Source organism: Notolepis coatsorum (genome assembly GCF_963971535.1).
Source record: "Notolepis coatsorum genome assembly, contig: SCAFFOLD_3480, whole genome shotgun sequence".
Classification (NCBI taxonomy): Eukaryota; Metazoa; Chordata; class Actinopteri; order Aulopiformes; family Paralepididae; genus Notolepis; species Notolepis coatsorum.
In genome coordinates, this window is record NW_028172530.1 from 1 (window position 1) to 13,657 (window position 13,657).

Below are 13,657 nucleotides of genomic sequence, written 5' to 3' on the forward strand. Positions count from 1 at the left end.
ACACACACACACACACACACACACACACACACACACACACACACACACACACACACACACACTCTGTGTGCGGAGAGGGTGTGAAAAACGTACCACACTTGTCTTCTTCACCACGTCATCAACATGGTCCTGTCGTGGATGACCTTCGAGGCGCAGTTTAGGACACATTGATTGGCGATGTCGCCTAATTAGCATGGCGGTGCAAGTTGGATATGAGAGGTTTAAGGGAAACGATTTCATGTAATCCCCCTGTTAGGAGACACACAGGACACGTGCTGCTCAAGGTGACGGAGGACACGCCAGTCCCCATCGAGGAAACACCGTCTGGCCGGATTCATATAAAATCCAAGTTTTACAAAGAGCCTCTATAAAGTCGCCTATATTATATATAGTTATGAATGGTACGCCTGTACGTCTTATACACAATGTTTGTGAAACGGACCATATGGAACTGGTTAGATTTTTAGAAATGGCAATTGCCTTACATTTATAAATGTGTTTGGTGACTGCTAAGTAATTTAACTGTCACTCTGTATATCAGTCAGTTCTCAGTTCGTTTGAGAGCGTCTTTCTTCAACCCGAAAACCGACGCATGTCGCTGCAGTGACAACTGCAGTGACAAATAAAGATAGTTTCTGAGCGGAGGCTATAGTGGTCCCGACTCCCGACGTGACAGCAGCCACATCACGGCACTTATATAGACGCAAGAAACACTGGGACGTCCATCAATTATGACTACGAGCATGCCATTACAACCGGTGATGATAAGCCATTAAGATTTACATGAAAGATTAAAGGGCGTTTGAGTGATGCGGGCCCTGTGAAGTCTATTTTATCAAAGTTTTGTTCTGTGTTTTTGGTGGTTTGAAGAGGAGCAGTGCTGTGTCTATTCTGGTCGCAGGCCTATAATCTTAGCAGTGTCAGTGCACATGTTGAGGACGCGAAATTGTGTGTGTGTGTGTGTGTGTGTGTGTGTGTGTGCGTGTGTGTGTGTGTGTGTGTGTGTGTGTGTGTGTGTGTGTGTGTGTGTGTGTGTGTGTGTGTGCGTGTGTGTGTGCGTGTGTGTGTGCGTGTGTGTGCGTGTGCACGTGTTGTGTGTATGTGTGTGTGCGTGTGTGCGGTGAGCGTGCGTGTGTGTGTGTCCATTTATACTGTATATATTCAACCTATAAGCTACATTATGTGCAATTAAATTCATGCAGGATTGTATTGTAATGTAACGCATTGATTGGTCCTGCAGCACATATGTATACATTTGAATAGCGCATATACTGTTATTTGCCCACCTAATTTACTGTACACATTTGATATTTAGGAATATCAAGTCGACGTAATTTCGCTCTAAAGTAATATTGGGGGGGGGGGGGGGGTAATTTCACGAGAGACACCAATCTCAATTTAAAAGAAATTCCCAAAATAATTGTTGCCCAATGGTCTAATTGCACAAATAACAAAACAGCTAGAGTTTTTCTTGTTTGTGCTCATCTCAAAGACTTGGAGGGAGCCAGGGGGGTGTAGCAAAGGGAGTCACCTCCCAGTCTTTATCCTTAATAATCATCTGTCAAAACACCCCGCCAAGCAATTTAACATTTGCACACAGATCTGGTAAATAAAGGAGGCTTTCCACCCCCTTCTGTCCCGGAACATGTGCTCCACCAACTCTGAAATAGACCTATAGGCCTGTTTTCTCTCGCGTCCCGAGACAAACACAGATGACATGAAAGCGGACCAACACCACGGTCCCGAGCGCCTTTTGAGAAGATTGCTTTTCAGGACTAAACGCGCACGGCTCGCCTCACACGCATCACGGACCACTCGCTGTGCTGTAGTGTGCACATTCATGGTCCCGAGCAAGGGGTCCTCCTTTTCTGACAACATCAACAAATGGTGCAAAAAGCCGCATTATATAGTGGATTGGATGAGAAATGCTGCTACAAATTAGCAACGAAACCCCCATGAGACCGTGGGTATCCTTGTAGAACGTTCACATTCAATTACAGACCGCCGAGGCTCGGCGCTGTCCCCATTCATTTGGGCCCTTTGTAAGTGGCAGGGACATAGTCCTTTACAAACCCGCCGAGAGAGAGAGAGAGAGCCACACAGGGAGGAGGACCGGCCGTGTGCAGTGTGGCGTGTGAGTGAGGCCGTCACTGCACAATGTTTAGGCCGCCTGGCTGTGTGTTTTCAATATCTCAATCTAAAAAACGCACACATTTCTGACAACAAAAAACAGCATATTTTTAGACTTGTATCGCGCGGCGTTGTAATTATAGTAGCCGACTTTCAAACCAGAGTATATAGTCAAACTTTTGCGCTAAAAGAGAAAGTGATTATATATAAGCTTGGTGTTGGGGTTGGAAGAACAGCAACAACATCTGATGGATTGGATGAACTTAAAATATATTCAGAAGATATTACACAATATAACATGAAAACAAACAGCTCTAAATACATTTACACAAATAGATAGTCTATTTTGTCCCTGCATGACAAGCCTCAGATATAACCCTATATTTAAAACTTAAGGATGCTTATGAACAACTGTGTTAAAGTATATTATTATTATTATTATTATTATTATTATTATTATTATTATTATTATTATTATTATTATTATTATTATTATTATTATTATTATTATTATTATTATTATTGTTAGTATTATTATTATGAGTATTATAATATTTTATATAATCTATTTTAGCTTATAGAATGGCTAAACCTAACAAGGTATAGTGGGCATGCTTAACGGCCGGGACGGGCACCTTTGACATCATCATGGTCAATAAAACTTTCCAATAGCAATAAAAGATTTACGAAAATAATTTTCAAATTCACAAACATTTATTATTCTTGTCGTTACAACAAAAATGACCTAATGAACATTCAGGTGACTCTGTCTGTCTATAGGCAACACATGACACGTTTCACAGATTAAATTCGGTGAAATAGATAGGATTGTTAAGCACAACAGTTAAACAGGGGGAGAGAGGGGGAGAGAGGAGAGAGGGAGAGAGAGAGAGAGAGAGAGAGAGAGAGAGAGAGAGAGAGAGAGAGAGAGAGAGAGAGAGAGAGAGAGAGAGAGAGAGAGAGAGAGAGAGAGAGAGAGAGAGAGAGAGAGAGAGAGAGAAAGAGAGAGTGAGGGGGGGGGGGTAATGCGCTTCTTTATACCAAAAACCACATATGTCCACTGACAACATGAAATATTATCATCACAAATTCACCAGGACACGCATGTATAAGAGAGATCCAGGGATAGTGGAAAATGTTACATTTTGTATCATAACCCCCTTCGTCTCGGTGTGCTTTCTATAAAACCTGAGTTGGTGTTTCTATAGCCTTTAACAACAGTGCTTTTTATCGCCTCACAACGCACAAAACATAGACTAAGACAATATAAATCATAATAAAATAAAATAAAATCTCAATTATATTTAAGAAAATTGGGAAATCATCCCAACAGAGGATAGGTGACGCGTTTAACTTATGTTTTAAAATAGCAGGATATTTTTTGTTACGTGTTTAATTATTTGTTTGCTTGAACGACTGAAGGCCACAAGCCAGAAATGCAGGCCAACAAATTACACACAGCATTTGGGTTACTTTATAATCCTGCGTGCCTCTCTCTCTGCCTTGTGTCTTTTTCATTACTATACATATTTACAAGCCATAAATAAACCTTTCAATTTCTCTCCCCCCCTCACATATAGTTAAGAAGCATATCGGGAGAGACACGACACTCTTATTTCACGAAGGATGTTCACCCTAGGACGACAGAACCACAGTGGGCTTTAATAGAGCCTATAGAGGAGGGGGGGGGGGGTTCTGTTGTCAGTCTTTAGAAAGGACAACTGCTTATATTTGCACTTTTGCTGGAGAATGTCTGACCCTGTGCCCCATGTTGCAGCAATATGTTTTCCTGCGAGAGGTTCAAGTGGCCGGAGGCGAGTGCTGCTGGGGTCAACATGGCCAGGATCTGAGCCTGGCTCCCTGCCTGCGCGCTGTACGGGGAGGCGGCGGCGGAGTTACCTGCGCCGATGATATTGTCAATAGAGAAAGAAGGGCGATTCGGGTGAGTAGTGTCTGTCTTGAGATGCGGCAAGCCGGGCAGGGTCGGGCTCAGTTGAGGATAAAACTGTTTCCGCAAGTCGGCCCCCAAGAGAGACGGCAGCGGGTGCGGCGACGGGAACATCGAGGCCGGGGAAGTCAGGGCGCTGCACGGCGCGCTCTGGAACGGGAACGCGCCACCCGGGTGGTGGTGGTGCGGGTGGTAGGGGTTGTGCGCTGCGTGGAAATTCTGCAACTGCAGTCCATAGTTATAGCCGTACGGGCCATATCCAAACCCGGGGAGGAAGCCCCCGGCGTCCCGGAGGATCTCGTTGTTTTGGTGTCTCTTGAAGCGCTTCCTCCTGCGTAAAAAGCTCCCGTTGTCGAACATGTCGGCGGACTCCGGGTCGAGGGTCCAGTAGTTGCCCTTCCCGGGGTTGCCCGGCTCGCGGGGGATTTTAACAAAGCAGTCGTTCAGGGAGAGATTGTGGCGAATGGAGTTCTGCCAGGCGGGGAACTTCTCTCTGTAGTACGGGAACCTGTTGCTGATGAACTCGCAGATCTCGCTGAGGGTGAGTCGCTTCTTGGGACTCTGGAGGATGGCCATGGTGATGAGGGCGATGTAGGAGTAGGGCGGCTTCACGAGGGCACTTTTGCCGGGCTTGTCTCCGTTCATGGTCCCGGTCTCTGCGCCGTCGCCGCCGGAGCCCAGCATCTGCTCGGACGGACACTCGGAGCTACTGAGACCGGGAGAGGAAACTCTCTCACTCGCGTTCTGGGAGAAATTGTCGTCCGAGTCGTCATTGTCCAAGTGGAAGTCGTGATGGATATATTTCCCGTCTTTGCCAACGGAGATGTCTCCCCCAACCACGTCGATGTCCACATCCTCGGACAAGGCAGAGCTGTCGGACATATCCGCCCCTAAAGTCATCCTTGGAGACCGTCTCTCTCTCTCTCTCTCACTCTCTCACTTTCCCCTCTTCTCGGGTCCCACGCCCGGGTGTAGCCCTGCCGCTCCCGCTCCCGTTGTCTCCCCAAAGCCCCACACCAGACGTTATAGTTTTTATCTCCAATTGTTGAATGAAAACATTGCTAGAATCTATAGAAACACGGCGTTTTGACCTGTGGATTTGGCGATTCCGACCATCCGGGAAGCAGGGCTGTGTGGAGTCGAGAGAGAAACTCTTCAAAGATTCAAGTGCAGGAGGGTGGAGGAAGAAGAAAAAACAAGGAGACGGTCATAAATCAAAGGTTCCCTCCTAAAGGACCACTTGCCTGTTCTTTCGAGACGTGTTCTTAATTCTGTGATCTATTTACGTTATAGGTCGTTTAAAGGCTACTTGTGCAAATCCAAAATACGTATCTTTTACGCACGGGCACGGGGTAAGTATATCCAGCGAGAGTCTCACACTATGCTCCTTCATAGCTCTCAAAAGCTATTTATCCGACCGCGCAGATCACGTGGTCTTTGTGTCACTGTTCCACCAGGAACTAGGAGAGATGTAAGGTGCTGCTGCAGGAGAGAGAGATGGAGTTGGACTCAGACCTATAGTTTGATGTTTGATGAAATGGGACCAAATGATCGATATAGTGAAGATGGTTATAGAAGCTATAGGCCAATCATTTATTTAGTATGTACAAATAAATAAATAAAATCTGCATTATGAGAACATTTCAAATAACTGCTATATCAAAGGACAAAACAATGACGAGTTAAAAACCAAACTATACCAGGCATGCAATCAAGAGATAAATGTAATAATTTATTATAATGTTATTATAGTATTAAGTATAGACGATATATGCTCTTTTTGTAGTCATGGACCATTACCCTATCTGTAGAAAGGTGGCGTACATTTCAACTTGGTATATCTGTATAGGTACGTATATGTCCAATAGGCAGTTAAATTAAACACATATTACTGTATAGGCTAATAGCCTATCTACAAGCATGTATGTTCATAATGACCAAAATTTCAAGTTATTATTATTGTTATTATTATTGTTATTATTATTATTATTGTTATTATTATTATTATTATTATTATTATTATTATTATTATTATTATTATTATTATTATTATTATTATTATTATTATTATTATTATCTCATTATTGTTAATATTATTATCCAAATTGTTGTTGCTGTTGTAGTTGTTGTTCTTCATCTTATTATTATTATTATTATTATTATTATTATTATTATTATTATTATTATTATTATTATTATTATTATTATTATTATTATTATTATTATTATTATTATTATTATTATTATTATTATTATTATTATTATTATTATTATTATTATTATTATTATTATTATTATTATTATTATTATTATTATTATTATTATTATTATTATTATTATTATTATTATTATTATTATTATTATTATTATTAATAATAATCATAAAATCTGTTGTTTTCTTTGGAACCAGATATTCCAAAGTGTATTCAAACCATTAAAAATGTGTATTCAAAATGCAATCCACTACCTGTTGATTATTGATAGGCTATCTTTATCTATTACCAATAATACCCGTAAAAATAATAATAACGTGCCTAAATAAATAAAATCCACGATAATATTATTTATTGGCCAATAATTAAAAAGTTTTGTTTAATCTTGTCGATAAATTCGTATTTAAGTTTAAATAAAATACACGCACGATAGACCTATACACACGTTTTTTGTAATACCGAGTTTATTATTAAAGGCAAAGAGAACGAGGCGAATACAGTTAGCTGAGCTCCTCCTAAGCTTCGCCAACAGTTCCCCCATCATATCTCACGGGTTTTATGTTTTTCTTGTCACGAAGTCATAACATTATCCATCTACATTTTCTGCATAATTCGCATATAGACAAACACAAGGGCATGTCAGCTGCAGCCTGCTCCAATTCGTCTTAGTCATGAATATAGCCGGCAGATGACATGGCCTATGTAATGTGGAGGGCCCATGTGGAACACGACAGGCGGGCATTCCTGTTCATTACGCTGCAGAAACATGGCGTTATTGTAATACATTCACATCAGCACCCCATCCATCTCTGTACGGCTAGATCCGCTCTCTAACCAACACAGCCAGCTCGCCGCAAGACACAAGAACGGAAATACAAGCCTATGGGCGTAATGGTGGCCTGCTCCTTCTGCTCATTCAGTCTCACGTATAGGGCTATATAGGTCTAATCCAATGGTTAAATTGAAGCCAAGGCCAGACCTATACAACAAAGGTTCCAGCGTGTATAGAATTAATATAATCAAAGCCAACAATCTACAGATAGCCTAATGCCAGAGGTATTTTAAACTGCAGGGTTGAATTTTAAATTATTGATTTTTAGACTGCGGATCAATGTTTCCATTTATTTGAAATCGGTCTGAATTGGCAGAGACGGAGACAGACAGACATACCGCCCACTTCAGTGACAATAACAGTCACTTGGAGTTATTTGTCCCTTCATACGCCGAGACTTCCCAGGTCGGTTGTCACGTCAGCTGCATCTGCATGTCTCAAATCGTTGGGCACTGAGAACCAGTGGACAGCTGCCAAGGATGAACGCCAAAGGACCACTTCATCATAACAGTTCTCACAATAGACTCTCTCTCTCTCTCTGAGTCTTTTCCAGATCTGACACGTCTTGAAGAAGCTGATGTGCGGGGGAAACTTAATAATGTGATGCATAGGCTATGACGCTATGTTTGACCTTGATTCTATAGGTCCTATATTATATACGCCACTTGTCTGTCTGATGCAGCATAAAGATCAACCCTTAATAATGGCCAAGATTATCTGGGAGAAATTAAGACCATACTTATACGCATACAAAAAAGTGTATATTTTTACATAAATGCTAATGTTATGATGGCTTCAATCAAATTATTAGTGTAAATACATTTAGCCAAATAGCCTATCAAAGCAATTTGTGTTAACACAATATGTATATTATTCACACAATAAATGACATAATTATATTGTGAACATGATTAATTTAGCTATATTTTACGCATTCATATTATTGATACATTTTCAATTATATTGTATAGGCATACTGCCTATTCACATTGTATTAATTTGTATTTATTATATTAATACAATGGTAGCCTAAGCAAGTGAATAGAATATTCAATAATAATTTAATCAAATAGAAATTTTAAAAAAGTGATTCTGTATGTTCTTGCATTGTGTTTTGTAGCAGGTTCCCATTATATGCTCTAAAATAAATCCTATGCTCTGTTCATGATTCCCCAGCAGTTTGCAGTGTTGAGGCGCCCTCTGCTGTCTGAGAGAGGAAGGTTACATAGAAGTATAGGACAAGCCCTCGGGAAATAGCCAAATAGGGAAGGTGCACTGACGTTTTCAGGGGCATGGTGGGCCAAATAACTACTAAAAAGGTCACTATTATGGTTATAGAGGAGTTACATACTGCATACATGTACATGGATATGGTTATAGAGGAGTTACATACTGCATACATGTACATGGATATGGTTATAGAGGAGTTGCATACTGCATACATGGATATGGACATGGTTATATACACAGTACATTTCGCAGAGTACATTTTACTCAAACTGAGTACATTTTACTCAAACTGAGTACGATTTTACTCAGTTTGAGTAAAATGTACTCAGTTTGAGTAAAATGTACTTAGTTTGAGTAACATTTACTCTGTGAAATGTACTGTGTAGGAGACAGTTACATACTGCATACATGGATATGGTTATAGAGGAGTTACATACTACATGTACATGTACATGGATATGGTTATAGAGGAGTTCCATACTGCATACATGGATATGGTTATAGAGGAGTTGCATACTGCATACATGGATATGGCCTATAAATGAGTTACATACTGCATATGAGATAAGGCTACAGAGGAGTTCCATACTGCATAGGTGCGGCTAGGTGGGGCTAGGTGGGGCTAGGAGGGGCTAGGAGGGGCTAGGTGGGGCTAGGAGGGGCTAGGAGGGGCTAGGAGGGGCTAGGTGGGGCTAGGAGGGGCTAGGAGGGGCTAGGAGGGGCTAGGAGGAGCTAGGAGGGGCTAGGTGGGGCTAGGAGGGGCTAGGAGGGGCTAGGAGGGGCTAGGAGGGGCTAGGTGGGGCTAGGAGGGGCTAGGAGGGGCTAGGTGGGGCTAGGAGGGGCTAGGAGGGGCTAGGAGGGGCTAGGAGGAGCTAGGAGGGGCTAGGAGGGGCTAGGTGGGGCTAGGAGGGGCTAGGTGGGGCTAGGAGGGGCTAGGAGGGGCTAGAAGGGCTAGGAGGGGCTAGGTGGGGCTAGAAAGGGCTAAAGGGGCTAGGAGGGGCTAGGAGGGGCTAGGTGGGGCTAGGAGGGGCTAGAAAGGGCTAGAAGGGGCTAGGAGGGGCTAGGTGGGGCTAGGAGGGGCTAGAAAGGGCTAGAAGGGGCTAGAAGGGGCTAGGAGGGGCTAGGAGGGGCTAGGTGGGGCTAGGAGGGGCTAGGAGAGGCTAGGTGGGGCTAGGTGGGGCTAGGAGGGGCTAGGGGGTCTAGGAGGGGCTGGAAGGGCTAGGTGGGGCTAAGAGGGGCTAGGAGAGGCTAGAAGGGACAAGGAGGGGCTAGGAAGGGCTAGGAGGGGCTAGGAAGGGCTAGGTGGGGCTAGGAGGGGCTAGGTGGGGCTAGAATGGACTAGGAGGGGCTGGGAGGGGCTAGGTGGGGCTAGGAGGGGCTAGGTGGGGCTAGGTGGGGCTAGAATGGACTAGGAGGGGCTAAGAGGGGCTAGAAGGGCTAGGAGGGGCTAGGAGGGGCTAGGTGGGGCTAGAAGGGGCTACAACATCTGAGCTACAATGCAGGTCTACCTGTGAACCCACACTCCAGACATAAGACTGAGGAGATCCGAGATGCATGATAGTCAGAGATCTTGTTCCTCACCTGATATGGAAACACAAATTTTACCTTGGTCTGTGTCAATTTGAATCTTGATCTTTGACCAAATCAAATCAAATGTATTTGTAAGGCCCAACAACACACGTTAATGTCCCCATGGGCTGGACACGTCTTCTTTAAACAAGTCAAGAAGAAACATAACAATAAGTCAAGAACAAAACAAGAACACCATAAGGTCCAACAAATTTAAGATAAATGCAAATAAATGAATGAATGCAAACACTGCAGACATACCCCACGCGAAGGTAAGGAAAAACTCACTAAAACCTAACAATAGGGAAAAAAGCACCACAGGCAATGTGGAGGAGAGAAACCTTAGAAGGGCCATTCAAGGGGGAATCTCCCTTCTTAGATGTCAGTGATAGTATATAGTGTTGCAGACTGACAGTGGTAAGCATGCACTCATGTGTGTAGTGAAACACAGATGAGTGCATGCAATAGCAACTGAACATTTTGAAAAATTAAAGATAGAGCTGATAGCGATAGCAACTGAACATTTTGAAAGATTAAAAATAGAGCTGATAGCGAATCTATTTGAGGCACAGGGGCGGCGCAAAGAGGGTTGCGTCCTCCCCGTCTTAATCACGGGGGGTTAGAGAGTTCCCATGTTTGTAGTGCTGCAGATAAGCAGACATGGGGGGAGATAGACATCCTAACTAAACTAGACAGATTAATCTAAAGGTCAGTCCCCGACCAGATGAGATCAGGGTAGGTTGAAGGAGAGAGAGAAAAGATGGGTCTTAAGCAGGGATTTAAAAGCTTCGACAGAGCAGGCGCCCCTGATGACGGCAGGTAATTTGTTCCACAGGTAGGGAGCGTGGTAGACAAAGGCTCTGTGGCCGGTGGATTTCTTTTTAACCCTAGGAATCGATAGAAGCCCCGCATTTTGTGAGCGCAGAGCACGAGCGGGCGAGTATCGGGAGATGAGATCGGATAGATAGAGCGGTGCAAGCCCATTAAAAATTTTGTAGGTGAGGAGTAGCACTTTAAAGTCAGATCGGGCTTGAATAGGAAGCCAGTGTAGGGCGGACAAAACTGGTGTGATGTGATCAAATTTTCTAGTTTTAGTTAGTATCCGTGCAGCCGCATTTTGCACGAGTTGAAGATTTTTGATGCTTGAATTAGGTAGGCCTGAAAAAAGTGCATTACAGTAGTCCAGACGTGATGAGACAAAAGCATGAATCAGGGTTTCAGCAGACCAATTTGAATAAAAAGCATACATTATTAGATATGACCCCTTGATTATGCATATCAACACTTGACAATAGATTGTAGTCTAAAGTTTAGAGTGTGTGCCACTCAGGAGTGAGTTTTCCACGGTTTACATAATGTTTGATATAATTGCCTTTAACTGTTTTAGGTGCAAGATCTCAGGAGATCGCAATTTTGAGAACTGACCATATTCTAATGATGATGATGATGATGATGAAGACTTTATTCCAGACTCAATGTCCATATTACACATATAAAAACAATACAAAAACAAGGAAAACAACGTAGATTAAAATACATAAAGCCATCGATTCCAATGTTTCCACAAACCAGAGGAGTATGTTTATATTTATGTTTATTAACCCTCAAGTCAACCTTGTCGCAGTTCTGGTCAAAAAGCCCTTTTTTTTTTTACGTGTGTTTGTGGATAGCGTTGGCTAGATTTTATGTATATGCCAAAAGAGTATAGCTCAGTATCACATCTTGGACTCACATTACAATAATCCATGTTTGTTTTAAAAAAACAATCACTATTAAGCGCGTGAACAAGTGTCACACCTTTCACCGTAGTCGCAGAACTGGACAGGTTAGGGTTAGGGGGTTATGGGGGTTAGGGTTAGGGTTAGGGTTAGGGTTAGAGTTAGGGTTAGGGTTAGGGTTAGAGTTAGGGTTAGGGTTATGGTAACCCTAGGGTAACCCTAACCCTAACCCCCTAACCCTAACCCTAACCCTAATTTAAGAAATGGTTAAATGAAAATGAATAAATATTCGATATGTATGGTAAGGACTGAAGTTAATAATGATATTCATGAAAGAAAATTGGAACAATACATGAAAAAGAGATCACAGTTTCGGTCACTAGGGAGACAGGTAGTGGGTTTTTTAAAGGTTGACTCGAGGGTTAAAGGATCCCCATTAGAGACGCATGAAAGAGCCTCTAGTCGTCATGGGATCCTGGACAAAACAAATACAATACAAATGTAGAATTAAAAATACAAATGAAAATAAAACAAATCACTAAAAATGTATACAAATATACAAATTCCCATTATAAAATAAAATCTAACATTCCAGTCAAATTTAAAAAATGCAGATAACAGTTACATACTTGACAAGTTTGCAAGATATCTCTTAATATATTTTAATAATTTTGTTATGTATTGTAGATAAGATGTTTTTCGGCAGAGCATTCCAGAGTGCTATTGATCTATATATGCCAGTGAGTTTGAGAAAATTAAATTTTCTTGTACCCTGTATCGCTTTGTTTGACCTCAGTAATGGCCTATTTTTTTTTTTTTACTCTAATAGTCGACATACATTTAAACATCAAGTTCCTCAGCAGAGCATGGAAGGTGGGGACATTTTTTGTCACAAACATATAGCTTGCACTCGTCCATCTTGGAGGATCAATGCATCCTGCAGTTTTAAAATGGTTGCTGTGCTATAATTACACCAGAGGTGGGCAGTATAAAGCGGAGTACTGTACAATATAGGCTCTGAACAGGCTTATTTTTACATTATCTAACATTTTCGTGCCAGCATATTGGCCTGTGTGCATAGTTTGCAGCACTGGCGCTGCACATCAACATCATCACACATGTCACTCATCAGTGATATTGTGACCCAAATATCGCACACTCTTCACATCTAGAGCGCAGTCAGACAACAAGAAGGAGGGAAACTTTTGCTTCTGGTCCTCCTTAGTTTTCACAATCATAACTACACTCTTGTTAGGGTTGAATTTTATATCATGTTGTATACCACACAGAGCAGCAGTTGTAAACCAGCACTATAGGGGGACAGTATGACTAAATCATCAGCATATATCAGATGATTGATAAGACTCTCCCCCACCATGCATCCATAGTCTTACATTATTTAAGTTTTGTGGAGAGATCACCCATATACATTGAACAGGAAGGGAGACAAAATCCCACCCTGTCATTACTCCATTAAAATGAGCTGACATCGGGCGGCTAAGTGGCGCAGTGTGCAAGGCGCTCGCCACTAGTGCAGGAGAGGCTGGGTTCGAGCCCAGCTCTCGGCATTGCTACCAGCTTGGCTGGTCGTTCATACTAACACAATTGGCAGTGTTAGGGGTGGGAAAGCTGGTGGGTGGGTCCTGGTCGTTGTAAACAGCGACTCCTACAGTTCGGTCGGGGCGCCTGCTCAGCGAGGAAAAGGATCTAAGGGGGGTAGTGTGACCTTCCACACGTTACACCCTCTCAGTGAGAGTCCGCGCTGCCAGGTGAAAAGAAGCGGTTGATTGGCTACACATGTGTCGGAGGAAGCATGTGATAGCCTCCACTCTCCCAGACCGACCGTAGGGGGTAGGTGCGCAGCGACCAGGAAGGGGATTGGAAATTGGCATAACGACTAACATTGGGATGGGAGAAAAAAAAACGAGGAAAAAGGAGGGGGGAAAAGATCACAAAAAAAATTAAAAAAATAGCTCACATCGAGTTACCACATTTAACTTGTATAAGCTGATGGGCA

The 13,657-nt window shown here is 42.6% G+C and overlaps 1 protein-coding gene across 1 annotated transcript; it reads right to left on the bottom strand.

Annotated features, from left to right (window-relative positions):
* Window positions 1–3,228: 3,228 nt before the first annotated feature.
* foxd2 (forkhead box D2) lies at window positions 3,229–5,385 on the bottom strand. Its single transcript, XM_084338718.1, has one exon. The coding sequence runs from the start codon at window positions 4,976–4,978 to the stop codon at window positions 3,839–3,841; it is 1,140 nt and encodes a 379-aa protein (XP_084194844.1). The 5' UTR covers window positions 4,979–5,385; the 3' UTR covers window positions 3,229–3,838.
* Between the last annotated feature and the right edge of the window lie 8,272 nt (window positions 5,386–13,657).